General features: G+C 50.0%; 1 protein-coding gene across 6 annotated transcripts in view; it reads left to right on the top strand.

Annotated features, from left to right (window-relative positions):
* The window catches only part of LOC135530874 (exocyst complex component 6-like), a 130957-nt gene that overhangs the window by 18037 nt on the left and 86121 nt on the right, over positions 1 to 26799 (top strand). For 5 of the 6 annotated variants that reach the window (XM_064959044.1, XM_064959041.1, XM_064959043.1 and 2 more), the window contains exons 2-9: positions 5425 to 5596; positions 10713 to 10760; positions 10887 to 10977; positions 13756 to 13801; positions 17602 to 17806; positions 19247 to 19426; positions 22971 to 23039; positions 23853 to 23936. In XM_064959044.1, the coding sequence (XP_064815116.1) occupies positions 5425 to 5596; positions 10713 to 10760; positions 10887 to 10977; positions 13756 to 13801; positions 17602 to 17806; positions 19247 to 19426; positions 22971 to 23039; positions 23853 to 23936 (895 nt within the window). The remainder of the gene's footprint in view (positions 1 to 5424; positions 5597 to 10712; positions 10761 to 10886; positions 10978 to 13755; positions 13802 to 17601; positions 17807 to 19246; positions 19427 to 22970; positions 23040 to 23852; positions 23937 to 26799) is intronic. The other variant, XM_064959046.1, reaches the window with a different exon arrangement.

Below are 26799 nucleotides of genomic sequence, written 5' to 3'. Positions count from 1 at the left end.
CTATAGCCTCTCTGGGCTAGGTTAGGTCTATAGCCTCTCTGGGCTAGGTTAGGTCTATAGTCTCTCTGGGCTAGGCTGATAGCCTCTCTGGGCTAGGCCAATAGCCTCTCTGGGCTAGGCCGATAGCCGCTCTGGGCTAGGCCGATAGCCTCTCTGGGCTAGGTTGGGTCTATAGCCTCTCTGGGCTAGGTTAGGTCTATAGCCTCTCTGGGCTAGGCTAGGCCGATAGCCTCTCTGGGCTAGGCCGATAGCCTCTCTGGGCTAGGTTGGGTCTATAGCCTCTCTGGGCTAGGCTGGGTCTATAGCCTCTCTGGGCTAGGCTGGGTCTATAGCCTCTCTGGGCTAGGTTAGGTCTATAGTCTCTCTGGGCTAGGCTGATAGCCTCTCTGGGCTAGGCCAATAGCCTCTCTGGGCTAGGCCGATAGCCGCTCTGGGCTAGGCCGATAGCCTCTCTGGGCTAGGTTGGGTCTATAGCCTCTCTGGGCTAGGTTAGGTCTATAGCCTCTCTGGGCTAGGCTAGGCCGATAGCCTCTCTGGGCTAGGCCGATAGCCTCTCTGGGCTAGGTTGGGTCTATAGCCTCTCTGGGCTAGGCTGGGTCTATAGCCTCTCTGGGCTAGGCTGGGTCTATAGCCTCTCTGGGCTAGGTTAGGTCTATAGCCTCTTTGGGCTAGGCTAATAGCTTTTGGGCTAGGCTAATAGCTTTTGGGCTAGGCTAATAGCTTCTGGGCTAGACTAATAGCCCCTCTGGGCTAGACTAATAGCCCCTCTGGGCTAGACTAATAGCCCCTCTGGGCTAGACTAATAGCCCCTCTGGGCTAGACTAATAGCCTCTCTGGGTTAGGTCTATAGCCTCTCTGAGCTAGGCTAATAGCCTCTCTGGGCTAGGTTAGGTCTATAGCCTCTCTGGGCTAGGCCAATAGCCTCTGAGCTAGGTTAGGTCTATAGCCTCTCTGGGCTAGGTTAGGTCTATAGCCTCTCTGGGCTAGGCCAATAGCCTCTCTGGGCTAGGTTAGGTCTATAGCCTTTCTGGGCTAGGTTAGGTCTATAGCCTTTCTGGGCTAGGTTAGGTCTATAGCCTTTCTGGGCTAGGTTAGGTCTATAGCCTCTCTGGGCTAGGTTAGGTCTATAGCCTCTCTGGGCTAGGCCAATAGCCTCTCTGGGCTAGGTTAGGTCTATAGCCTTTCTGGGCTAGGTTAGGTCTATAGCCTCTCTGGGCTAGGCCAATAGCCTCTCTGGGCTAGGCTAATAGCCTCTGGGCTAGACTAATAGCCTCTCTGTGCTAGACTAATAGCCTCTGGGCTAGACTAATAGCCCCTCTGGGCTAGACTAATAGCCTCTCTGTGCTAGACTAGGGTTATAGCTCATTGTTAGTTGATTTTGGATGTGTTTGCTGTAGTAACCCCGGGGATCTCACACGGTATGACGATCAGAAGAGGATCCCAGTCACATTAGGAAGTAGAGGTTAACTGAAGTTGGTTTCCTACTGAAACACAGTTCTGGTAAACCAAAGTGTGGCTGTGACACTTGTGTTCCTCTTTGGCCACCATGTGGACTGTGTTTACTAGGTTGCTGTCACTGTGTGGTGAGCCCTCAGCACCTTTCATTGCCTGTAGTTCAGAGGAAAAGTCAAACAAATGATTCATTGACAATACATGTCTGTTATGGAAAGCAGAGTGAGCGTAATCAGACTACCTACACGCAGGTGCGTTTCTATGGCTCTGAATGCCCATAAAGGAAGAGTCAGTTATAGATACTCAACCAAAGTCTTTCTTTATGGCCTTTCCTGTCCACGTGTTGGCACCATCCACGTGTGGTGTTGCAGCCGGTGGGAGGCTTTCCCTGGTAGAGGTCGTTGAGTTGGTGTGGCTTATGTGACAAATGGAAAATAAACAAAATCTGAACGTTTAAACTGATAACTTTTTTCCCATTTAAGATGCAAATACAAATGTCCATGTGAGTTGACAAGGCAGCTGTGGTCAGTAATGGTTTAGGTCTCACGGTGCCTTTTCAGATGGGGAAGCATTGCCCCCTGTACCTCTGTTATTGTACCTCACCAAGTCTGCATTTCCTTCTCATTTAACTTCTCGAAGTGTTGTCATACAGGACTGGTTCCTCGACTCCTTGCATGTCGACTCTGATTTGTCAACATTTTGATTCCGCAAGGAATTGACTCCGAAGATTCAACTGGAACGGAGGAGACTGATCAGTTTGCCGTACTTCAGAGAACAAAAACACTTGTCTTTCATAGCAAGGTGAGGGGCACAGTACTGGCAGGACAGCAGACAGTCAGAACCGTGCACTAGGCCTCTCTATCAGTACTGGCAGGACAGCCACCAGACAGACAGGCCTAGTGCACGGTTCTGACTGTCTATCAGCATTAAAAAGCTGTGTCTTGCAATGTCTCGCTAGGATATTGAGATGAGGTGAGATGATTCACTCTCACACAGTCACACACAGTTTCTGGCCATGTCCACGGGTTTGCTTCATATGTTAACCAGGGCACCAAAACAGCGGAGAAGTCGAGCCTCGTACTTCCAAACGCTCTTAGTTGTTGTGGAAATTGACCCACTATGCTGTTCACTGTCTGCGTCTATTTCATATGGCTGAGTCTTCATTTAAATGACTTCCCCAGTCCTCTACAGCCGACCGTTATGTTAGGCTACAACACTGAAAATAAGGTTTTGTGATAACTGCACTGTGGTTTTAATTGTTTTTTTTATTGGTGAGGAATTTTTCTCAGCGTTATGGTTCCCAATTTGGTTTAAAAGTTTGACCGTTCATAGCCCTATTTGCTCCATCCTGCAGTATGTCTCGACGACTCCTTTTCACTTCCTGGTTCTGCTGTGGGTGTTCTGCGTTTTGTCCAGTAGGGGAGTCGTAGGTTCACAAACTGGACAGATCTCTTTCAACCCTGTTGTTTTGTTCCCAGTTCACACACCACCCTCAGCTTGGTGTTTGTTTAGCCATCAGATGGCGTTATGACTCTCTGTTAGAAGGATCATGTAGCCTCAGTCTCCTAATATTGACCCATTACTTCTGCAGCCCACTGACTTTAAAGCACTAACTTCAGGCTTTGTGTACAAGGTAGTGCACTGGCTATCAGAGCCCTCCCTCCACTCTGTACCACAGCAGCCAAGCCTACACTGTTGGTTAGGTGACATCTCAGCGCATTCTACCCTGTTGGTTAGGTGGTATCTCAGCCCAGACTACCCTGTTGGTTAGGTGGTATCTCAGCCCAGCCCAGCCTACCCTGTTGGTTAGGTGACATCTCAGGCCATTCTACCCTGTTGGTTAGGTGGTATCTCAGCCCAGCCTACCCTGTTGGTTAGGTGGTATCTCAGCCCAGCCTACCCTGTTGGTTAGGTGGTATCTCAGCCCAGACTACCCTGTTGGTTAGGTGGTATCTCAGCCCAGCCTACCCTGTTGGTTAGGTGGTATCTCAGCCCAGACTACCCTGTTGGTTAGGTGGTATCTCAGCCCAGCCCAGCCTACCCTGTTGGTTAGGTGACATCTCAGGCCATTCTACCCTGTTGGTTAGGTGGTATCTCAGCCCAGCCTACCCTGTTGGTTAGGTGGTATCTCAGCCCAGCCTACCCTGTTGGTTAGGTGGTATCTCAGCCCAGCCCAGCCTACCCTGTTGGTTAGGTGACATCTCAGGCCATTCTACCCTGTTGGTTAGGTGGTATCTCAGCCCAGCCTACCCTGTTGGTTAGGTGGTATCTCAGCCCAGCCTACACTGTTGGTTAGGTGGTATCTCAGCCCAGCCTACCCTGTTGGTGAGGTGGTATCTCAGCCCAGCCTACCCTGTTGGTGAGGTGGTATCTCAGCCCAGCCCAGCCTACACTGTTGGTTAGGTGGTATCTCAGCCCAGCCTACACTGTTGGTTAGGTGGTATCTCAGCCCAGCCTACCCTGTTGGTTAGGTGGTATCTCAGCCCAGCCTACCCTGTTGGTTAGGTGGTATCTCAGCCCAGCCTACCCTGTTGGTGAGGTGGTATCTCAGCCCAGCCTACCCTGTTGGTGAGGTGGTATCTCAGCCCAGCCTACCCTGTTGGTTAGGTGGTATCTCAGCCCAGCCTACCCTGTTGGTTAGGTGGTATCTCAGCCCAGCCCAGTCTACCCTGTTGGTTAGGTGGTATCTCAGCCCAGCCTACCCTGTTGGTTAGGTGGTATCTCAGCCCAGCCCAGTCTACCCTGTTGGTTAGGTGATATCTCAGCCCAGCCTACCCTGTTGGTTAGGTGATATCTCAGCCCAGCCCAGCCTACCCTGTTGGTTAGGTGATATCTCAGCCCAGCCCAGCCTACCCTGTTGGTTAGGTGGTAGCCCAGCCCAGCCTACTCTGTTGGTTAGGTGGTAGCCCAGCCCAGCCTACCATGTTGGTTAGGTGGTATCTCAGCCCAGCCCAGCCTACCCTGTTGGTTAGGTGGTATCTCAGCCCAGCCTACCCTGTTGGTTAGGTGGTATCTCAGCCCAGCCTACCCTGTTGGTTAGGTGGTATCTCAGCCCAGCCTACCCTGTTGGTTAGGTGGAAGCCCAGCCCAGCCTACCCTGTTGGTTAGGTGATATCTCAGCCCAGCCCAGCCTACACTGTTGGTTAGGTGACATCTCAGCCCAGCCTACCCTGTTCGTTAGGTGGTATCTCAGCCCAGCCTACCCTGTTGGTTAGGTGGTCGCCCAGCCCAGCCTACCCTGTTGGTTAGGTGACATCTCAACCCAGCCTACCCTGTTGGTTAGGTGGTAGCCCAGCCCAGCCCAACCCCTGTTCCCTGACCTTGTAACTCCCCTGTCCCCTGACCTTGTAACTCCCCTGTTCTCTGACCCTGTAACACCCCTGACCTTGTAACTCCCCTGTTCCCTGACCTTGTAACTCCCCTGTTCTCTGACCCTGTAACACCCCTGACCTTGTAACTCCCCTGTTCCCTGACCTTGTAACTCCCCTGACCTTGTAACTCCCCTGTTCTCTGACCCTGTAACACCCCTGACCTTGTAACTCCCCTGTTCCCTGACCTTGTAACTCCCCTGACCTTGTAACTCCCCTGTTCCCTGACCTTGTAACTCCCCTGTTCCCTGACCTTGTAACTCCCCTGTTCCCTGACCTTGTAACGCCCCTGTTCCCTGACCTTGTAACGCCCCTGTTCCCTGACCTTGTAACGCCCCTGTTCCCTGACCTTGTAACTCCCCTGTTCCCTGACCTTGTAACTCCCCTGACCTTGTAACTCCCCTGTTCCCTGACCCTGTAACGCCCCTGACCTTGTAACTCCCCTGTTCCCTGACCTTCTAACTCTACTGTTCCCTGACCTTGTCTGTTTCAGATCTAACTCTACTGTTCCCTGACCTTGTCTGTTTCAGATCTAACTCCCCTGTTCCCTGACCTTGTCTGTTTCAGATCTAACTCTCCTGTTCCCTGACCTTGTCTGTTTCAGATCTGTGTACGATGACCAGCCTAATGCCCACAAGAGGTTTATGGAGAAGCTTGAGGTCAGGATCCGTAACCATGACAGAGAGATAGAGAAGATGTGTAACTTCCACCACCAGGGGTTTGTGGACGCCATCACCGAGCTGCTCAAAGTCCGTGCCGACGCAGAGAAACTGATGGTGAGACAGGAGACCCAATCAAATCACAGTGTATTAGTCACGTGCTGCGAATATAACAGGTGGAGAGAAATGCTTACTTACAGGCTCAAACCAACAGTGCGAAAAAAAGGTGTGTGTGTGTGTGTGTGTGTGTGTGTGTGTGTGTGTGTGTGTGTGTGTGTGTGTGTGTGGGTAGGTAAAGAAATAAAACAACAGTAAATAGACATTTGAAATAAGAGTAGCGAGGCTACATACAGACACCTGTTAGTCAGGCTGATTGAGGTAGTTTGTACATGTAGATATGGTTGAAGTGACTCTGCATATTTGATGAACAGAGAGTAGCAGTAGCGTAAAAAGAGAGCTAAAGAAATGGAAACTATGGATCTATCTAGTCTACCTCTATGTTCAACCAGGGATAGTAGTGGATCTATCTAGTCTACCTCTATGTTGAACCAGGGATAGTAGTGGATCTATCTAGTCTACCTCTATGTTCAACCAGGGATAGTAGTGGATCTATCTAGTCTACCTCTATGTTCAACCAGGGATAGTAGTGGATCTATCTAGTCTACCTCTATGTTCAACCAGGGATAGTAGTGGATCTATCTAGTCTACCTCTATGTTCAACCAGGGATAGTAGTGGATCTATCTAGTCTACCTCTATGTTGAACCAGGGATAGTAGTGGATCTATCTAGTCTACCTCTATGTTGAACCAGGGATAGTAGTGGATCTATCTAGTCTACCTCTATGTTGAACCAGGGATAGTAGTGGATCTATCTAGTCTACCTCTATGTTGAACCAGGGATAGTAGTGGATCTGTCTAGTCTACCTCTATGTTGAACCAGGGATAGTAGTGGATCTGTCTAGTCTACCTCTATGTTGAACCAGGGATAGTAGTGGATCTATCTAGTCTACCTCTATGTTGAACCAGGGATAGTAGTGGATCTATCTAGTCTACCTCTATGTTGAACCAGGGATAGTAGTGGATCTATCTAGTCTACCTCTATGTTGAACCAGGGATAGTAGTGGATCTATCTAGTCTACCTCTATGTTGAACCAGGGATAGTAGTGGATCTATCTAGTCTACCTCTATGTTCAACCAGGGATAGTAGTGGATCTATCTAGTCTACCTCTATGTTCAACCAGGTATAGTAGTGGATCTATCTAGTCTTACTCTATGTTCAACCAGGGATAGTAGTGGATCAATCTAGTCTACCTCTATGTTCAACCAGGGATAGTAGTGGATCAATCTAGTCTACCTCTATGTTCAACCAGGGATAGTAGTGGATCTATCTAGTCTACCTCTATGTTCAACCAGGGATAGTAGTGGATCTATCTAGTCTACCTCTATGTTCAACCAGGGTTAGCAGTGCATAATTTTTCCCACTGAATGTCTATGACAAGATTTCATGTTCTCTGGTCACGTACGCCCCCAGCCCTCTCTCCCACCAACCCCCCTCAGCCCTCTCTCACCAACCCCCCAGCCCTCTCTCACCAACCCCCTCAGCCCTCTCTCACCATCCCCCCCTCAAAGTTTTGGGGATCAACTAGAAGCACAGAAGGACGTAAAAGAAGGTCACATTTAAACATTAGTGAACTTCCCCTTTTAAGGGTTCTTATAGAGAAGGAACTATGGGAGGTTTCTCCTCCTAGATGACATCATTCACTGAGCCGGTCTAGGCTCCCCCAGGACTGAGCCGGTCTAGGCTCCCCCAGGACCGAGCCGGTCTAGGTTCCCCCAGGACCGAGCCGGTCTAGGTTCCCCCAGGACTGAGCTGGTCTAGGCTCCCCCAGGACTGAGCCGGTCTAGGTTCCCCCAGGACTGAGCCGGTCTAGGTTCCCCCAGGACTGAACCGGTCTAGGTTCCCCCAGGACTGAACCGGTCTAGGCTCCCCAGGACTCCCCCTAGGAGGACTGAGCCGGTCTAGGCTCCCCCAGGACTGAGCCGGTCTAGGCTCCCCAGGACTGAGCCGGTCTAGGTTCCCCCAGGACTGAGCCGGTCTAGGTTCCCCCAGGACCGAGCCGGTCTAGGCTCCCCCAGGACCGAGCCGGTCTAGGCTCCCCCAGGGACTGAGCCGGTCTAGGCTCCCCAGGACTGAGCCGGTCTAGGCTCCCCAGGACTGAGCCGGTCTAGGCTCCCCCAGGACTGAGCCGGTCTAGGCTCCCCAGGACTGAGCCGGTCTAGGCTCCCCCAGGACTGAGCCGGTCTAGGTTCCCCCAGGACTGAGCCGGTCTAGGTTCCCCAGGGCTGAGCCGGTCTAGGTTCCCCCAGGACTGAGCCGGTCTAGGTTCCCCCAGGACTGAGCCGGTCTAGGTTCCCCCAGGACTGAGCCGGTCTAGGTTCCCCCAGGACTGAGCCGGTCTAGGTTCCCCCAGGACTGAGCCGGTCTAGGTTCCCCAGGACCGAGCCGGTCTAGGTTCCCCAGGACTGAGCCGGTCTAGGTTCCCCCAGGACTGAGCCGGTCTAGGTTCCCCAGGACTGAGCCGGTCTAGGCTCCCCAGGACTGAGCCGGTCTAGGCTCCCCCAGGACTGAGCCGGTCTAGGCTCCCCCAGGACTGAGCCGGTCTAGGTTCCCCCAGGACTGAGCCGGTCTAGGTTCCCCCAGGACCGAGCCGGTCTAGGTTCCCCCAGGACCGAGCCGGTCTAGGCTCCCCCAGGACTGAGCCGGTCTAGGTTCCCCCAGGACTGAGCCGGTCTAGGTTCCCCCAGGACTGAGCCGGTCTAGGTTCCCCCAGGACTGAGCCGGTCTAGGACTGAGCCGGTCTAGGTTCCCCCAGGACTGAGCCGGTCTAGGTTCCCCAGGACTGAGCCGGTCTAGGTTCCCCCAGGACTGAGCCGGTCTAGGTTCCCCCAGGACTGAGCCGGTCTAGGTTCCCCCAGGACTCCCTAGGGCTCCCCCGACTGAGCCGGTCTAGGTTCCCCCAGGACTGAGCCGGTCTAGGTTCCCCCAGGACTGAGCCGGTCTAGGTTCCCCCAGGACTGAGCCGGTCTAGGTTCCCCCAGGACTGAGCCGGTCTAGGCTCCCCAGGACTGAGCCGGTCTAGGTTCCCCCAGGACTGAGCCGGTCTAGGTTCCCCCAGGACTGAGCCGGTCTAGGTTCCCCCAGGACTGAGCCGCCGGTCTAGGTTCCCCAGGACTGAGCCGGTCTAGGCTCCCCCAGGACTGAGCCGGTCTAGGCTCCCCCAGGACTGAGCCGGTCTAGGTTCCCCCAGGACTGAGCCGGTCTAGGTTCCCCCAGGACTGAGCCGGTCTAGGTTCCCCCCGGACTGAGCCGGTCTAGGTTCCCTGAGCCGGTCTAGGTTCCCCCAGGACTGAGCCGGTCTAGGTTCCCCCAGGACTGAGCCGGTCTAGGTTCCCCCCGGACTGAGCCGGTCTAGGTTCCCCCAGGACTGAGCCGGTCTAGGGTCCCCCAGGACTGAGCCGGTCTAGGTTCCCCCAGGACTGAGCCGGTCTAGGTTCCCCCAGGACTGAGCCGGTCTAGGCTCCCCCAGGACTGAGCCGGTCTAGGTTCCCCCAGGACTGAGCCGGTCTAGGTTCCCCCAGGACTGAGCCGGTCTAGGTTCCCCCAGGACTGAGCCGGTCCCCCAGGACTGAGCCCCTCCCCAGGACTGAGCCGGTCTAGGCTCCCCCAGGACTGAGCCGGTCTAGGTTCCCCCAGGACTGAGCCGGTCCCCAGGTTCCCCCAGGGCTGAGCCGGTCTAGGTTCCCCCGGACTGAGCCGGTCTCCCCCGGAGGGCTAGGCCCCCAGGACTGAGCCGGTCTAGGTTCCCCCAGGGCTGAGCCGGTCTAGGTTCCCCCAGGACTGAGCCGGTCTAGGCTCCCCCAGGACTGAGCCGGTCTAGGCTCCCCCAGGACTGAGCCGGTCTAGGTTCCCCCAGGGCTGAGCCGGTCTAGGTTCCCCCCGGACTGAGCCGGTCTAGGCTCCCCCAGGACTGAGCCGGTCTAGGCTCCCCAGGACTGAGCCGGTCTAGGCTCCCCAGGACTGAGCCGGTCTAGGCTCCCCCAGGACTGAGCCGGTCTAGGCTCCCCCAGGACTGAGCCGGTCTAGGCTCCCCCAGGACTGAGCCGGTCTAGGCTCCCCCAGGACTGAGCCGGTCTAGGCTCCCCCAGGACTGAGCCGGTCTAGGTTCCCCCCGGACTGAGCCGGTCTAGGCTCCCCCAGGACCGAGCCGGTCTAGTTTCCCCAGGACCGAGCCGGTCTAGGTTCCCCCAGGGCCGAGCCGGTCTAGGCTCCCCCAGGACTGAGCCGGTCTAGGCTCCCCCAGGACTGAGCCGGTCTAGTTTCCCCCAGGACCGAGCCGGTCTAGGTTCCCCCAGGACCGAGCCGGTCTAGGTTCCCCCAGCCCAGCTGCACCGAGGCCAGCTCTCTTTAACTCTCTTTCCCCAGCTGAAAGTGGTCTTTAGATGAGTAGATGGTCTGATTGGTCGACCCAAGGTCGTAAATGGACCAATCATTAGCCAGTATATGAAGCATGTTCAGATCACAGGGCAGCAGGTACTGCAGCAGATCAACTAGCTCACTGGCCATTTTTCTCCCACAGATTAACGAGACTTTTTAATGAACCCCAGAATAAATGGCTTCCTTATTACCATGAGCTAATGAGACGCAATGTGGGAACCTCCCTGTGTGGTCGTTCTGTCCCTACTGTCCCCCTGCACCTGCAGCTGCCTCCCTCCTAACTCAGCCTGAGTTACCTCCGGATCCCTCCACTCTGTGAATCAACCAGCCAGTGACTGTTTTGTATTCAGCTCTGAAACCCAATGTTTAATTACCAGAAAATGCAGCGGGCTCTTTCACTGTAGACAAGGAATGGCACATAGAGCTCATTGAGGTTATCAGTAAAGGGCCCACTGATCAATTGGGTCATTGAATTGAATTGTTTGACAAGACAAGTAGAGTTCAAACATCCTCAATGTATAATTGACAAGTTTGTCACAGAATCTGTTGGGGGGGGGAAGGACTGTCATAATCTATTACGCTGCATAAAAGCTTCCATGCCGACCAACAGTTCCAAGTTCCCGTTGCAGATTGAATCGGAATTAGCCCTTGTCCCTGTGCCCTCATGGAGGCTGATCTGATTACAAGGTGAGCAGCTACGACAGGAAGTTGTCTGACAGTAGTGATCTTTTTATTTAAGGGCCAGGTTACCGACACGAACAGAAGACTACAAGACGCCGGCAGAGAGGTAAGACTCTTCGTCCCCCGTGTTGTCTATGGTCAGTCCGAGGACAGATGGAGACAGGAAGAACCTCTGACTGACCTCTCTGGGTAATTGGGGAGGTCTTAACTCCTTTGACCTCTCTTATGTAAGGTGACAGCCCAAACGGAGGAGGTGATTCGCTGTCGGATACAACAGAGGAACATGACGACCACTGTGGAGAGACTACAGCTGTGTATACCTGGTGAGAGATAATATAACATCTATAAACACTGTGGAGAGAGACTACAGCTGTGTATACCTGGTGAGAGATAATATAACATCTATAAACACTGTGGAGAGACTACAGCTGTGTAAACCTGGTGAGAGATAATATAACATCTATAAACACTGGAGAGACTACAGCTGTGTATACCTGGTGAGAGATAATATAACATCTATAAACACTGTGGAGAGACTACAGCTGTGTATACCTGGTGAGAGATAATATAACATCTATAAACACTGTGGAGAGAGACTACAGCTGTGTATACCTGGTGAGAGATAATATAACATCTATAAACACTGTGGAGAGACTACAGCTGTGTATACCTGGTGAGAGATACTATAACATCTATAAACACTGTGGAGAGACTACAGCTGTGTATACCTGGTGAGAGATAATATAACATCTATAAACACTGTGTAGAGACTACAGCTGTGTAAACCTGGTGAGAGATAATATAACATCTATAAACACTGGAGAGACTACAGCTGTGTATACCTGGTGAGAGATAATATAACATCTATAAACACTGTGGAGAGACTACAGCTGTGTATACCTGGTGAGAGATAATATAACATCTATAAACACTGTGGAGAGACTACAGCTGTGTATACCTGGTGAGAGATAATATAACATCTATAAACACTGTGGAGAGACTACAGCTGTGTATACCTGGTGAGAGATAATATAACATCTATAAACACTGTGGAGAGAGACTACAGCTGTGTATACCTGGTGAGAGATAATATAACATCTATAAACACTGGAGAGACTACAGCTGTGTATACCTGGTGAGAGATAATATAACATCTATAAACACTGTGGAGAGACTACAGCTGTGTATACCTGGTGAGAGATAATATAACATCTATAAACACTGTGGAGAGACTACAGCTGTGTATACCTGGTGAGAGATAATATAACATCTATAAACACTGTGGAGAGACTACAGCTGTGTATACCTGGTGAGAGATAATATAACATCTATAAACACTGTGGAGAGACTACAGCTGTGTATACCTGGTGAGAGATAATATAACATCTATAAACACTGTGGAGAGACTACAGCTGTGTATACCTGGTGAGAGATAATATAACATCTATAAACACTGTGGAGAGACTACAGCTGTGTATACCTGGTGAGAGATAATATAACATCTATAAACACTGTGGAGAGACTACAGCTGTGTATACCTGGTGAGAGATAATATAACATCTATAAACACTGTGGAGAGACTACAGCTGTGTATACCTGGTGAGAGATAATATAACATCTATAAACACTGTGGAGAGAGACTACAGCTGTGTATACCTGGTGAGAGATAATATAACATCTATAAACACTGTGGAGAGACTACAGCTGTGTATACCTGGTGAGAGATAATATAACATCTATAAACACTGTGGAGAGACTACAGCTGTGTATACCTGGTGAGAGATAATATAACATCTATAAACACTGTGGAGAGAGACTACAGCTGTGTATACCTGGTGAGAGATAATATAACATCTATAAACACTGTGGAGAGACTACAGCTGTGTATACCTGGTGAGAGATAATATAACATCTATAAACACTGTGGAGAGACTACAGCTGTGTATACCTGGTGAGAGATAATATAACATCTATAAACACTGTGGAGAGACTACAGCTGTGTATACCTGGTGAGAGATACTATAACATCTATAAACACTGTGGAGAGACTACAGCTGTGTATACCTGGTGAGAGATAATATAACATCTATAAACACTGTGGAGAGACTACAGCTGTGTATACCTGGTGAGAGATAATATAACATCTATAAACACTGTGGAGAGACTACAGCTGTGTATACCTGGTGAGAGATAATATAACATATATAAACACTGTGGAGAGACTACAGCTGTGTATACCTGGTGAGACATAATATAACATCTATAAACACTGTGTGTTCTGAAAGCTACCTCTCCCCTCTCTTCTTTCTGTTCTTCAAGCTACCCCTTCTTTCTGTTCTTAAAGCTACCACTCTTCTTTCTGTTCTAAAAGCTACACCTTCTTTCTGTTCTAAAAGGGACTTCTTTCTGTTCTAAACGCTACCGCTCCCCTCTCTTCTTTCTGTTCTAAAAGCTACCTCTTCTTTCTGTTCTAAACGCTACCTCTCCCCTTCTGTTCTGAAAGCTACCTCTCTTCTTTCTGTTCTTAAAGCTACACCTTATTTCTGTTCTAAAAGCTACCACTCTTCTTTCTGTTCTTAAAGCTACCTCTCCCCTTCTGTTCTGAAAGCTACCTCTCTTCTTTCTGTTCTTAAAGCTACACCTTATTTCTGTTCTAAAAGCTACCCCTTCTTTCTGTTCTAAACGCTACCTCTTCTTTCTGTTCTAAAAGCTACCTCTCTTCTTTCTGTTCTAAAAGCTACCTCTCTTCTTTCTGTTTTCTAAAACCTACTTCTTCTTTCTGTTCTAAAACCTACCTCTTCTTTCTGTTCTAAAATCTACCTCTTCTTTCTGTTCTAAAATCTACCTCTTCTTTCTGTTCTAAAAGCTACCTCTTCTTTCTGTTCTAAAAGCTACCTCTTCTTTCTGTTCTAAAATCTACCTCTTCTTTCTGTTCTAAAAGCTACCCCTTCTTTCTGTTCTATAAGCTACCTCTTCTTTCTGTTCTAAAAGCTACCTCTCTTCTTTCTGTTCTAAAACCTACCTCTTCTTTCTGTTCTAAAAGCTACCTCTTCTTTCTGTTCTAAAATCTAACTCTCCCCTCTTATTGTTCCTTTTTGCAGTCCTAGAAATGTACAGTAAATTGAAGGAGCAGCTGGAATCCAAAAGGTACGTGCACTTCCTTACTCTCCTCACGATGTTCACTGTTGTCGTCATCAATGTTACTCCACCACAATATATTAACAATAAAGTCCCTCTCTCTAGATAACATGGTGCTTTGGACAGTAAGACCTTAGCAGTTTCCTAGAAACCCTCTCTGGCTCAACATAGTCCACAATCAAAAGGCACGCTGTCTTTACGTCACAGAATTCTGAACAATTCACAGAAATAATGACTGAAGGAAACTGTGCATAGAAGCTATTTCAATGGAACCAAGCAGAGGGGAAGTGAAGCTCACGCTGAACCTGACAGTGATGGCCCTTCCCCGTCGCTTAACGTCTGTTTAATCAGTCACAACACATCACGGGGAGAGGTCACCATTCAAACGCAGGACAGTTGACCTTGTGTGTGCCCTTCTTCACAGCACTGCGCTGGCCTAGACAACATTGCTGTCACAGGCGCCGGTTAGAGAGTTGGAAAGAGACTTCCTAGCTTTGCCATCGATGGCTTCTGTGACATCATGGGCAGCGCCACTGAGTGAAATCTATATTTTAATGTAGACCACTTTCTTCTCTGTTTATTGGCGGTAGACAAACTGAAAATGGGTAGGCCTCTAGCGCCTCCCGCTGGCCTCTAGCGCCTCCCGCTGGAGTGGACAGTCCTCTAGCGCCTCCCGCTGGAGTGGACAGGCCTCTAGCGCCTCCCGCTGGAGTGGACAGGCCTCTAGCGCCTCCCGCTGGAGTGGACAGTCCTCTAGCGCCTCCCGCTGGAGTGGACAGGCCTCTAGCGCCTCCCGCTGGAGTGGACAGGCCTCTAGCGCCTCCCGCTGGAGTGGACAGGCCTAAAGCGCCTCCCGCTGGAGTGGACAGGCCTCTAGCGCCTCCCGCTGGAGTGGACAGGCCTCTAGCTCCGCACACACACACTGGGCAGGACACACACACACTTAACGAGCATGCCCACACAGTTCATTTGGAAAAAAAACCGATTGGTGTGAGTGTTTTGAGTGAAAAAAGCCCTCATACTGTTTAGGACAGTGGTTCCCAACCAAGACTATTAGTACTCCTGGGGTACTGGGACTATCCACGGGGGGGACTTCAGGACTACTAGGACTCCTGGGGTACTGGGACTATCCACGGGGGGGACTTCAGGACTACTAGGACCCCTGGGGTACTGGGACTATCCACAGGGGGGACTTCAGGACTACTAGGACCCCTGGGGTACTGGGACTATCCACAGGGGGGTTCAGGACTTCAGGACTACTAGGACCCCTGGATTACTGGGACTATCCACAGGGGGGGGACTTCAGGACTACTAGGACCCCTGGGGTACTGGGACTATCCACAGGGGGGGGACTTCAGGACTACTAGGACCCCTGGGGTACTGGGACTATCCACAGGGGGGACTTCAGGACTACTAGGACCCCTGGGGTACTGGGACTATCCACAGGGGGCGGACTTCAGGACTACTAGGACCCCTGGATTACTGGGACTATCCACAGGGGGCGGACTTCAGGACTACTAGGACCCCTGGGGTACTGGGACTATCCACAGGGGGGACTTCAGGACTACTAGGACCCCTGGGGTACTGGGACTATCCACAGGGGGGGACTTCAGGACTACTAGGACCCCTGGGGTACTGGGACTATCCACCGGGGGGGGGGACTTCAGGACTACTAGGACCCCTGGGGTACTGGGACTATCCACAGGGGGGACTTCAGGACTACTAGGACCCCTGGGGTACTGGGACTATCCACAGGGGGGCGGACTTCAGGACTACTAGGACCCCTGGATTACTGGGACTATCCACAGGGGGGCGGACTTCAGGACTACTAGGACCCCTGGGGTACTGGGACTATCCACAGGGGGGACTTCAGGACAACTAGGACCCCTGGGGTACTGGGACTATCCACAGGGGGGGACTTCAGGACAACTAGGACCCCTGGGGTACTGGGACTATCCACAGGGGGGACTTCAGGACTACTAGGACCCCTGGGGTACTGGGACTATCCACAGGGGGGGGGGGACTTCAGGACTACTAGGACCCCTGGGGTACTGGGACTATCCACAGGGGGGGGGACTTCAGGACTACTAGGACCTCTGGGGTACTGGGACTATCCAGAGGGGGGGGACTTCAGGACAACTAGGACCCCTGGGGTACTGGGACAATCCACAGGGGGGACTTCAGGACTACTAGGACCCCTGGGGTACTGGGACTATCCACAGGGGGGACTTCAGGACTACTAGGACCCCTGGGGTTCTGGGACCATCCACAGGGGGGACTTCAGGACTACTAGGACCTCTGGGGTACTGGGACCATCCACAGGGGAGACTTCAGGACTACTAGGACCTCTGGGGTACTGGGACCATCCACAGGGGAGACTTCAGGACTACTAGGACCCCTGGGGTACTGGGACCATCCACAGGGGAGACTTCAGGACTACTAGGACCCCTGGGGTACTGGGACTATCCAGAGTGGGGGGGACTTCAGGACAACTAGGACCCCTGGGGTACTGGGACTATCTACAGGGGGGACTTCAGGACTACTAGGACCCCTGGGGTACTGGGACTATCCAGAGTGGGGGGGGGACTTCAGGACAACTAGGACCCCTGGGGTACTGGGACTATCCAGAGTGGGGGGGGGGGACTTCAGGACAACTAGGACCCCTGGGGTACTGGGACTATCCACAGGGGGGGGGACTTCAGGACTACTAGGACCCCTGGGGTACTGGGACTATCCACAGGGGGGGGACTTCAGGACTACTAGGACCCCTGGGGTACTGGGACTATCCACAGGGGGGGGGGCTTCAGGACTACTAGGACCCCTGGGGTACTGGGACCATCCACAGGGGGGACTTCAGGACAACTAGGACCCCTGGGGTACTGGGACTATCCACAGTGGAGACTTCAGGACTACTAGGACCTCTGGGGGTAGTTCAGGGGGCCTCTGGGCAGAGCAAGTTATAAAGGTTAGGACATGGGGTTATTATGTGATGTCATCACTGCGTTAAGACATGGGGGGTTATTATGTGATGTCATCACTGGGTTAAGACATGGGGGGTTATTATGTGATGTCATCACTGGGTTAGGACATGGTGACATGTCATGGCACTCACAGTAAACACCACCCAGCCCAGGTCTTTGTCATGCTACTCACAGTAAACACCACCCAGGCCTTTGTCATGCCACTCACAGTAAACACCACCCAGCCCAGGTCTTTGTCATGCTACTCACAGTAAACACCACCCAGCCCAGGTCTTTGTCATGGCACTCACAGTAAACACCACCCAGCCCAGGTCTTTGTCATGGCACTCACAGTAAACACCACCCAGCCCAGGTCTTTGTCATGGCACTCACAGTAAACACCACCCAGCCCAGGTCTTTGTCATGCCACTCACAGTAAACACCACCCAGCCCAGGTCTTTGTCATGGCACTCACAGTAAACACCACCCAGCCCAGGTCTTTGTCATGCCACTCACAGTAAACACCACCCAGCCCAGGTCTTTGTCATGCTACTCACAGTAAACACCACCCAGCCCAGGTCTTTGTCATGGCACTCACAGTAAACACCACCCAGCCCAGGTCTTTGTCATACCACTCACAGTAAACACCACCCAGCCCAGGTCTTTGTCATGGCACTCACAGTAAACACCACCCAGCCCAGGTCTTTGTCATACCTTTGTCATACCACTCACAGTAAACACCACCCAGCCCAGGTCTTTGTCATGGCACTCACAGTAAAGTATGAAGTATGAAGGCCAACCAGACTAGAGAGGAGGGATGAGCTGTGACGGCAGGTATCTGTGTTCCAGATACTATGCTGCGTTGAAGACCATGGAGCAGCTGGAGAAGGTGTACATCCCCCGGGTCAGCCGCTACCGCTTCTGTCAGATCATGGCTGAGAACCTGCCCAAGCTCAGAGAGGACATTAAGGACATCTCCATGTCCGACCTCAAGGACTTCCTGGAGAGCATCAGGAAACACTCGGACAAGATCGGAGAGACCGCCATGAAACAGGTATGAGACGTTGTTGTTGTTATTGTTATTATTGTATAGAAACAGGCAGAGTACAGGTGCTAAACAGGTATGAGACTGGCCCTTTGGACACTGTGTTAACTGACCTCCAGACGAGCTTCAATGCCATACAACTCTCCCTCCGTGGCCTCCAACTGCTCTTAAATGCAAGTAAAACTAAATGCATGCTCTTCAACCGATCGCTGCCCGCACCAGCCCGCCTGTCCAACATCACTACTCTGGACGGCTCTGACTTAGAATACGTGGACAACTACAAATACCTTGGTGTCTGGTTAGACTGTAAACTCTCCTTCCAGACTCACATTAAGCATCTCCAATCCAAAATTAAATCTAGAATCGACTTCCTGTTTCGCAACAAAGCATCCTTCACTGATGCTGCCAAACATACCCTCGTAAAACTGACCATCCTACCGATCCTCGACATCGGCGATGTCATTTACAAAATATCATCCAACACTACTCAACAAATTAGATGCAGTCTATCACAGTGCCATCTGTTTTGTCACCAAAACCCCATATACTACCCACCACTGCGACCTGTACACTCTCGTTGGCTGGCCCTCGCTTCATGCTGTTCGCCAAACCCACTGGCTACAGGTCATCTATAAGTCTTTGCTAGGTAAAGCCCTGCCTTCTCTCAGCTCACTGGTCACCATAGCAGCACCCACCAGTAGCACGCGCTCCAGCAGGTATATTTCAGTTATATTTCACTGGTCACCCCCAAAGCCAATTCCTCCTTTGGCCGCCTTTCCTTCCACTTCTCTGCTGTCAATGATTGTAACTGCAAAAATCACTGAAGCTGGATATTTATATCTCCCCACTTATCTCCCTCACTAACTTCAAGCACCAGCTGTCAGAGCAGCTCACAGATCACTGCACCTGTACATAGCCCATCTGTAAACAGCCCATCTATCTACCTACCTCATCCCCATACTGTATTTATTTATTTATCTTGCTCCTTTGCACCCCAGTATCTCTACTTGCACATTCATCTTCTGCACCTATACCATTCCAGTGTTTAATTGCTATATCATAATTTCTTCGCCACTACGGCCTATTTATTGCCTTTACCTCCCTTATTCCTACCTCATTTGCACACTGTGTGTTTTTATTGTTTTCTACTGTATGTTTGTTTACTCCATGTGTAACTCTGTTGTTGTATGTTTGTTTACTCCATGTGTAACTCTGTTGTTGTATGTTTGATTACTCCATGTGTAACTCTGTGTTGTTGTATGTGTCGAACTGCTTTGCTTTATCTTAGCCAGGTCACAGTTGTAAATGAGAACTTGTTCTCAACTGACCTACCTTGTTAAATAAAGGCGAAATAATTTTTTTTTTAGAAAATGAACAAAAAATGATCTTATGCTAGGAAGCTTTGTAAGTGTCCTCTGAGAAGGAGACTGTGTTGTCTGTACCTCCCAGGCTCAGCAGCACAGGACGTTTAACAGTGTGGTTCAGAAGCATGACAGTGGTATGGGCTACACCAAGCCAGTCTACTCCCTGAACGGCCGGACGCCAACGCAGCACAACGGCCTCGCGGCGGAGGAGGGAGTAGACCAACCAGAGGAGGAGGGAGTAGAGGAGGACCAATCAGAGGAGGAGGTGAGAGAGGACTCTTCTTCAAAGTAACTTTTCAGACCTCTTTTTCATAGTTTGTAATTTTTCATACTCTTTGGTCCAGTATTAAAACAACACGTTGAAGTTATCCACACTTAATGTGAAGGCACCCTGTACATCATTTACAAGAAAAGCCAAAGTGATCATGAAACTGTTGAAATGAGTGAAGGACTGAGTCCTGACTGTGGCGTCGGAGAAGAAGGCTGATGTTTTAGGTCCCCAATCGATTGTGTTTTTTTGTTTTTTTATTTGCGTTGTTTGTAACTTATTTTGTACACAATGTTGCCGCTATCGTCTCTTATGACCGAAAATAACTTCAGGACTACGATTCCTCACTATGGACTGGCAGAATCTTTTGAGTCCGACGCGAGTGATACTACTTCCTGGGAAACTGGCCCAGATCCCCGTGATTTGCGTGAAGAGGAGGACGGGGAAAAAGGGGCCAGAGGGCGGGCTGCATTCTGAGAATTTGGGAATCAGGGAAACTAATATCCGTTTTACCAAATTTCTATCAGCCTTTAAATGTGCAACCAGAGGGGAAAGAACTCACATGGACCACATTTACTCCACACACAGAGACGTATGCAAAGCTCTTCCTCACCCTCCATTTGGCAAATCTGAACATAATTCTATCCTCCTGATTCCTGCTTACAAGCAAAAACTAAAGCAGGAAGCACCAGTGACTAGATCAATAAAAAAGTGGTCAGATGAAGCAGATGCTAAACTACAGGATTGTTCTGCAGCTCAGACTGGAATATGTTCCGGGGTTCCTCTGATGGCATTGAGGAGTACACCACATCAGTCACTGGCTTCATCAATAAGGGCATTGAAGACATTGTACCCACAGTGACCGTGCATACCTCAACCAGAAGCCATGGATTACAGGCAACATTCACACTGAGGAAAAGGCTAAAGCTGCCGCTTTCAAGGAGCAAAACTCTGACCTGGAAGCTTATAAGAAATCCCGCTATGCCCTCTGACGAACCAACAAACAGGCAAAGCATCAACACCGGACAAAGATCGAATCGTACTACACCGGCTCTGACGCTCCTCAAATGTGACAGGACTTACAAACCAATACAGACGACAAAGGGAAGCACAGTCGAGAGCTGCCCAGTGAAACAAGCCTAACAGAAGGGTTAAACTACTTCTATGCTCGCTTCGAGGAATATAACACTGAAATATGCATGAGTGCACCAGCTGTTCCGGAAGACTGTGTGATCATGTTCTCCGCAGCCGATGTGAGTAATGTCAAAGTTCAGAAGGCTGCAAGGCCAGACGGATTACCAGGACGTGTACTGCGAGCATGCGCTGACCAACTGGCAAATGTCTTCACTGACATTTTCAACCTCTCCCTGTCCGAGTCTGTAATACCAACATGTTTCAACCTCTTAGCGATCCCTTCACCCCATTCCCGCTCAACATCCAGTGAAATTGCAGCGCACCAATTTCAAAAACAGAAATACTCATAATAAGAATTCATAAAACATACAAGTGTTATGCATCAAAATACAGCTTAACTTCGTGTTAATCCAGCCGCAGTGTCAGATTTCAAAAAGACTTTACGGCAAAAGCAGACCATGCGATTATTTGTGGATAACGCCCCGCATACAAACACATGAAAATCATATTTCAACCAGCCAGGTGCGACACAGAAATAGCGATATAATTCATGCCTTACATTTGAAGATCTTCTTCTGTTGCCACTCCAAAATGTCCCAGAAACATCACAAATGGTCCTTTTGTTCGATACATTCCTTCTTTATATCCCCAAAATGTCTGACTGTGGTTCACTACCGTAACGTGGTTTAACTTCCTGAGTCCTAACTGTGTTATCTAATGTAACGTGGTTTAACTTCCTGAGTCCTAACTGTGTTATCTAATGTAACGTGGTTTAACCTCCTGACTGTGTTATCTAACGTAACGTGGTTTAACTTCTTGAAACTCCCCATCCCGGATCCGGGTTTGTGACTAAAGCCTCAGGCTCATTAGCATAACGCAACGTTAACGATTTCTGAAAATCGCAAATAAAATGAAAATAATGCGTCTGCTCTCAAGCTTAGCCTTTTCTTAACAACACTGTCATCTCAGATTTTCAAAATATGCTTTTGAACCATAGAAATTGACTAATTTGTGTAAGAGTATGCAAAGCTAGCATAGCATTTTGAGTAGCATTTAGCACGCAACATTTTCACAAAAACCAGATAACCAAATAAATAAAATCATTTACCTTTGAAGAGCTTCTGATGTTTTCAATGAGGAGACTCTCAGTTACATACCAAATGCGCAGTTTTTCCTGAAAGCGTCTGTGTGTAGGAGAAATCGTTCCGTTTTCTACATTGCGTCTGGCTACCGAAACGAACCGAAAATTCAGTCACCTACAACGTAAAACTTTTTCCGGATTAACTACATAATATCGACCAAAACATGGCAAACGTTGTTTGGAATCAATCCTCAAGGTGTTTTTTCACATATCTCTTCATTGATATGCAGTTCGTGGAAGCTTGCTTTCCTCTCTGTATCCCATGGGAAAATACTGGCAGGTGACTTTTGCGCACCAATTTCGGCGCAGGACACCGGGCGGACACCTGGTAAATGTGGTCTCTTATGGTCAATCTTCCAATGATCTGCCTACAAATACGTCACAATGCTGCAGACACCTTGGGGAAACGACAGAAAGGGCAGGCTCATTCCTCTCGCATTCACAGCCATATAAGGAGACAATGGAAAACAGAGCCTCAAAAATCCTGTTCATTTCCTGGATGCCATCTCATCTTGGTTTTGCCTGAAGCTCACGTTCTAGGGCACGCACAGAGAATATCTTGGTAGTTTTGGACACGTCAGAGTGTTTTCTTTCGAAAGCTATCAATTATATGCATAGTCGAGCATCTTTTTGTGACAAAATATCTTATTTAAAACGGGAACGTTTTTCATCCAAAAATGAAATAGCGCCCCCATAGATGTAAGAGGTTAACTTCCTGAGTCCTGACTGTGTTATCTAATGTAACGTGGTTTAACCTCCTGACTGTGTTATCTAACGTAACGTGGTTTCACCTCCTGACTGTGTTATCTAACGTAACGTGGTTTAACCTCCTGACTGTGTTATGTAACGTAACGTGGTTTCACCTCCTGACTGTGTTATCTAACGTAACGTGGTTTAACCTGCTGACTGTGTTATCTAACGTAACGTGGTTTCACCTCCTGACTGTGTTATCTAACGTAACGTGGTTTCACCTCCTGACTGTGTTATCTAACCTAACGTGGTTTAACCTCCTGACTGTGTTATCTAACCTAACGTGGTTTAACCTCCTGACTGTGTTATCTAACGTAACGTGGTTTCACCTCCTGACTGTGTTATCTAACGTAACGTGGTTTCACCTCCTGACTGTGTTATCTAACGTAACGTGGTTTCACCTCCTGACTGTGTTATCTAACGTAACGTGGTTTCACCTCCTGACTGTGTTATCTAACGTAACGTGGTCTCACCTCCTGACTGTGTTATCTAACGTAACGTGGTTTCACCTCCCAGGTATTGACAGCCCAGGACCTGGTGGACTTCTCTCCTGTTTACAGATGTCTCCACATCTACACCGTTCTGGTATGTACACTATTTACTGTTCCTTAACGTGCCAAATGGCTCCCTTTTCCTGATATAGGACCTTTAGTAACCTGGTATATTTGTGTTTACCAATAGATGGCAGTATTGACTCAAGACCTGTGGTTCACTACCGTAACGTGGTTTGCTTAAGGGCTGGTCAGTCAGCATTTCACTGTGAGGTCAGTCAGCATTACACTGTGAGGTCAGTCAGCATTTCACTGTGAGGTCTACACCTGTTGGTTAAGGGCTGGTCAGTCAGCATTTCACTGTGAGGTCTACGCCTGTTGGTTAAGGGCTGGTCAGTCAGCATTTCACTGTGAGGTCTACACCTGTTGGCTAAGGGCTGGTCAGTCAGCATTACACTGTGAGGTCTACACCTGTTGGCTAAGGGCTGGTCAGTCAGCATTACACTGTGAGGTCTACACCTGTTGGTTAAGGGCTTGTCATGTGACCAATAACATCTGCTTTGTTTTATTTGTATATTTCTGTGAGGGAACGACTACTCTGTGAAGTGCGCGTGTACAATAACTCTTCGTCCTTGCGCTCCTAAACAATGTCGTTTTTAGAAACTAGGGTGAAGGCTACTGAACGGTTCCCTCTGGTCGTCACAGATTATAGTTTTGGGAACAGAGAACTGTATGTAGATTAAATGTTTCACCAATGACAATTTGCCGAATGTCGGCCATCTTTCCCCCGCTGCCGGCCACTGGACTTCCTGTCATCACCATATTTGGTAGTGAGTGGAAATGCAAACCGGATGCCTCACATTTCTACATGGGGTGAACCATCTGGCTCGTTGTTCTGTGTTTCCAGGGTGACAGAGAGACGTTTGAGAACTACTACAGGAAACAGAGGAAAAAACAGGCCAGGCTGGTGCTGCAGCCCCAGTCTAACATGGTGAGGAGTGTTCCCCTCTCTATCTGTTCCCCTCTCTATCTGTTCCCCTCTCTATCTGTTCCCCTCTCTATCTGTTCCCCTCTCTATCTGTTCCCCTCTCTATCTGTTCCCCTCTCTATCTGTTCCCCTCTCTATCTGTTCCCCTCTCTATCTGTTCCCCTCTCTATCTGTTCCCCTCTCTATCTGTTCCCCCTCTATCTGTTCCCCCCTCTATCTGTTCCCCCCTCTATCTGTTCCCTCTCTATCTGTTCCCCCTCTATCTGTTCCCTCTCTATCTGTTCCCCTCTCTATCTGTTCCCCTCTCTATCTGTTCCCCTCTCTATCTGTTCCCCAGTCTAACATGGTGAGGAGGGTTACCCTCTCTATCTGTTCCCCTCTCTATCTGTTCCCCTCTCTATCTGTTCCCCTCTCGATCTGTTCCCCTCTCTATCTGTTCCCCAGTCTAACATGGTGAGGAGGGTTCCCCTCTCTTTCGGTTCCCCTCTCTATCTGTTCCCCTCTCTATCTGTTCCCCTCTCTATCGGTTCCCCTCTCTATCTGTTCCCCTCTCTATCTGTTCCCCAGTCTAACATGGTGAGGAGGGTTCCCCTCTCTATCTGTTCCCCTCTCTATCTGTTCCCCTCTCTATCTGTTCCCCTCTCTATCTGTTCCCCTCTCTATCTGTTCCCCTCTCTATCTGTTCCCCTCTCTATCTGTTCCCCTCTCTATCTGTTCCCCTCTCTATCTGTTCCCCTCTCTATCTGTTCCCCTCTCTCTGTTCCCCTCTCTATCTGTTCCCCTCTCTATCTGTTCCCCTCTCTATCTGTTCCCTCTCTATCTGTTCCCCTCTCTATCTGTTCCCCTCTCTATCTGTTCCCTCTCTCTGTTCCCCTCTCTATCTGTTCCCTCTCTATCTGTTCCCCTCTCTATCTGTTCCCCCCTCTATCTGTTCCCCCCTCTCTATCTGTTCCCCCTCTATCTGTTCCCCCTCTATCTGTTCCCCTCTCTATCTGTTCCCCTCTCTATCTGTTCCCCTCTCTATCTGTTCCCCTCTCTCTGTTCCCCTCTCTATCTGTTCCCCTCTCTATCTGTTCCCCTCTCTATCTGTTCCCCTCTCTATCTGTTCCCCTCTCTATCTGTTCCCCTCTCTATCTGTTCCCCTCTCTCTGTTCCCCTCTCTATCTGTTCCCCTCTCTATCTGTTCCCCTCTCTATCTGTTCCCCCTCTATCTGTTCCCCCTCTATCTGTTCCCCCTCTATCTGTTCCCCTCTCTATCTGTTCCCCTCTCTATCTGTTCCCCTCTCTATCTGTTCCCCTCTCTATCTGTTCCCCTCTCTATCTGTTCCCCTCTCTATCTGTTCCCCTCCTCTCTGTTCCCCTCCTCTATCTGTTCCCCTCTCTATCTGTTCCCCTCTCTATCTGTTCCCCTCTCTATCTGTTCCCCAGTCTAACATGGTGAGGAGGGTTACCCTCTCTATCTGTTCCCTCTCTATCTGTTCCCCTCTCTATATGTTCCCCTCTCTATCTGTTCCCCTCTCTATCTGTTCCCCAGTCTAACATGGTGAGGAGGGTTCCCCTCTCTTCGGTTCCCCTCTCTATCTGTTCCCTCTCTATCGGTTCCCCTCTCTATCTGTTCCAATCTCTATCTGTTCCCCAGTCTAACATGGTGAGGAGGGTTCCCCTCTCTTTCGGTTCCCCTCTCTATCTGTTCCCCTCTCTATCTGTTCCCCTCTATCGGTTCCCCTCTCTATCTGTTCCCCTCTCTATCTGTTCCCCAGTCTAACATGGTGAGGAGGGTTCCCCTCTCTATCTGTTCCCTCTCTATCTGTTCCCCTCTCTATCTGTTCCCCTCTCTATCTGTTCCCCTCTCTATCTGTTCCCTCTCTATCTGTTCCCCTCTCTATCTGTTCCCCTCTCTATCTGTTCCCCTCTCTATCTGTTCCCCTCTCTATCTGTTCCCCTCTCTCTGTTCCCCTCTCTATCTGTTCCCCTCTCTATCTGTTCCCCTCTCTATCTGTTCCCCTCTCTATCTGTTCCCCTCTCTATCTGTTCCCCTCTCTATCTGTTCCCCCTCTATCTGTTCCCCCCTCTATCTGTTCCCCCCTCTATCTGTTCCCCCCTCTATCTGTTCCCCTCTCTATCTGTTCCCCTCTCTATCTGTTCCCCTCTCTATCTGTTCCCCTCTCTATCTGTTCCCCTCTCTATCTGTTCCCCTCCTCTCTGTTCCCCTCCTCTATCTGTTCCCCTCTCTATCTGTTCCCCTCTCTATCTGTTCCCCTCTCTATCTGTTCCCCAGTCTAACATGGTGAGGAGGGTTACCCTCTCTATCTGTTCCCCTCTCTATCTGTTCCCCTCTCTATATGTTCCCCTCTCTATCTGTTCCCCTCTCTATCTGTTCCCCAGTCTAACATGGTGAGGAGGGTTCCCCTCTCTTTCGGTTCCCCTCTCTATCTGTTCCCCTCTCTATCGGTTCCCCTCTCTATCTGTTCCAATCTCTATCTGTTCCCCAGTCTAACATGGTGAGGAGGGTTCCCCTCTCTATCTGTTCCCCTCTCTATCTGTTCCCCTCTCTATCTGTTCCCCTCTCTATCTGTTCCCCTCTCTATCTGTTCCCCTCTCTATCTGTTCCCCTCTCTATCTGTTCCCCAGTCTAACATGGTGAGGAGGGTTCCCCTCTCTATCTGTTCCCCCCTCTATCTGTTCCCCTCTCTATCTGTTCCCCTCTCTATCTGTTCCCCTCTCTATCTGTTCCCCTCTCTATCTGTTCCCCTCCTCTATCTGTTCCCCTCCTCTATCTGTTCCCCTCCTCTATCTGTTCCCCTCCTCTATCTGTTGCCCTCTCTATCTGTTGCCCTCTCTATCTGTTGCCCTCTCTATCTGTTGC

This window comes from Oncorhynchus masou, unplaced genomic scaffold (assembly GCF_036934945.1).
Source record: "Oncorhynchus masou masou isolate Uvic2021 unplaced genomic scaffold, UVic_Omas_1.1 unplaced_scaffold_1447, whole genome shotgun sequence".
NCBI lineage: Eukaryota > Metazoa > Chordata > Actinopteri > Salmoniformes > Salmonidae > Oncorhynchus > Oncorhynchus masou.
The sequence above is the reverse complement of the archived record's forward strand: the minus strand, read 5'-3'. Positions and strand labels throughout refer to the sequence as shown.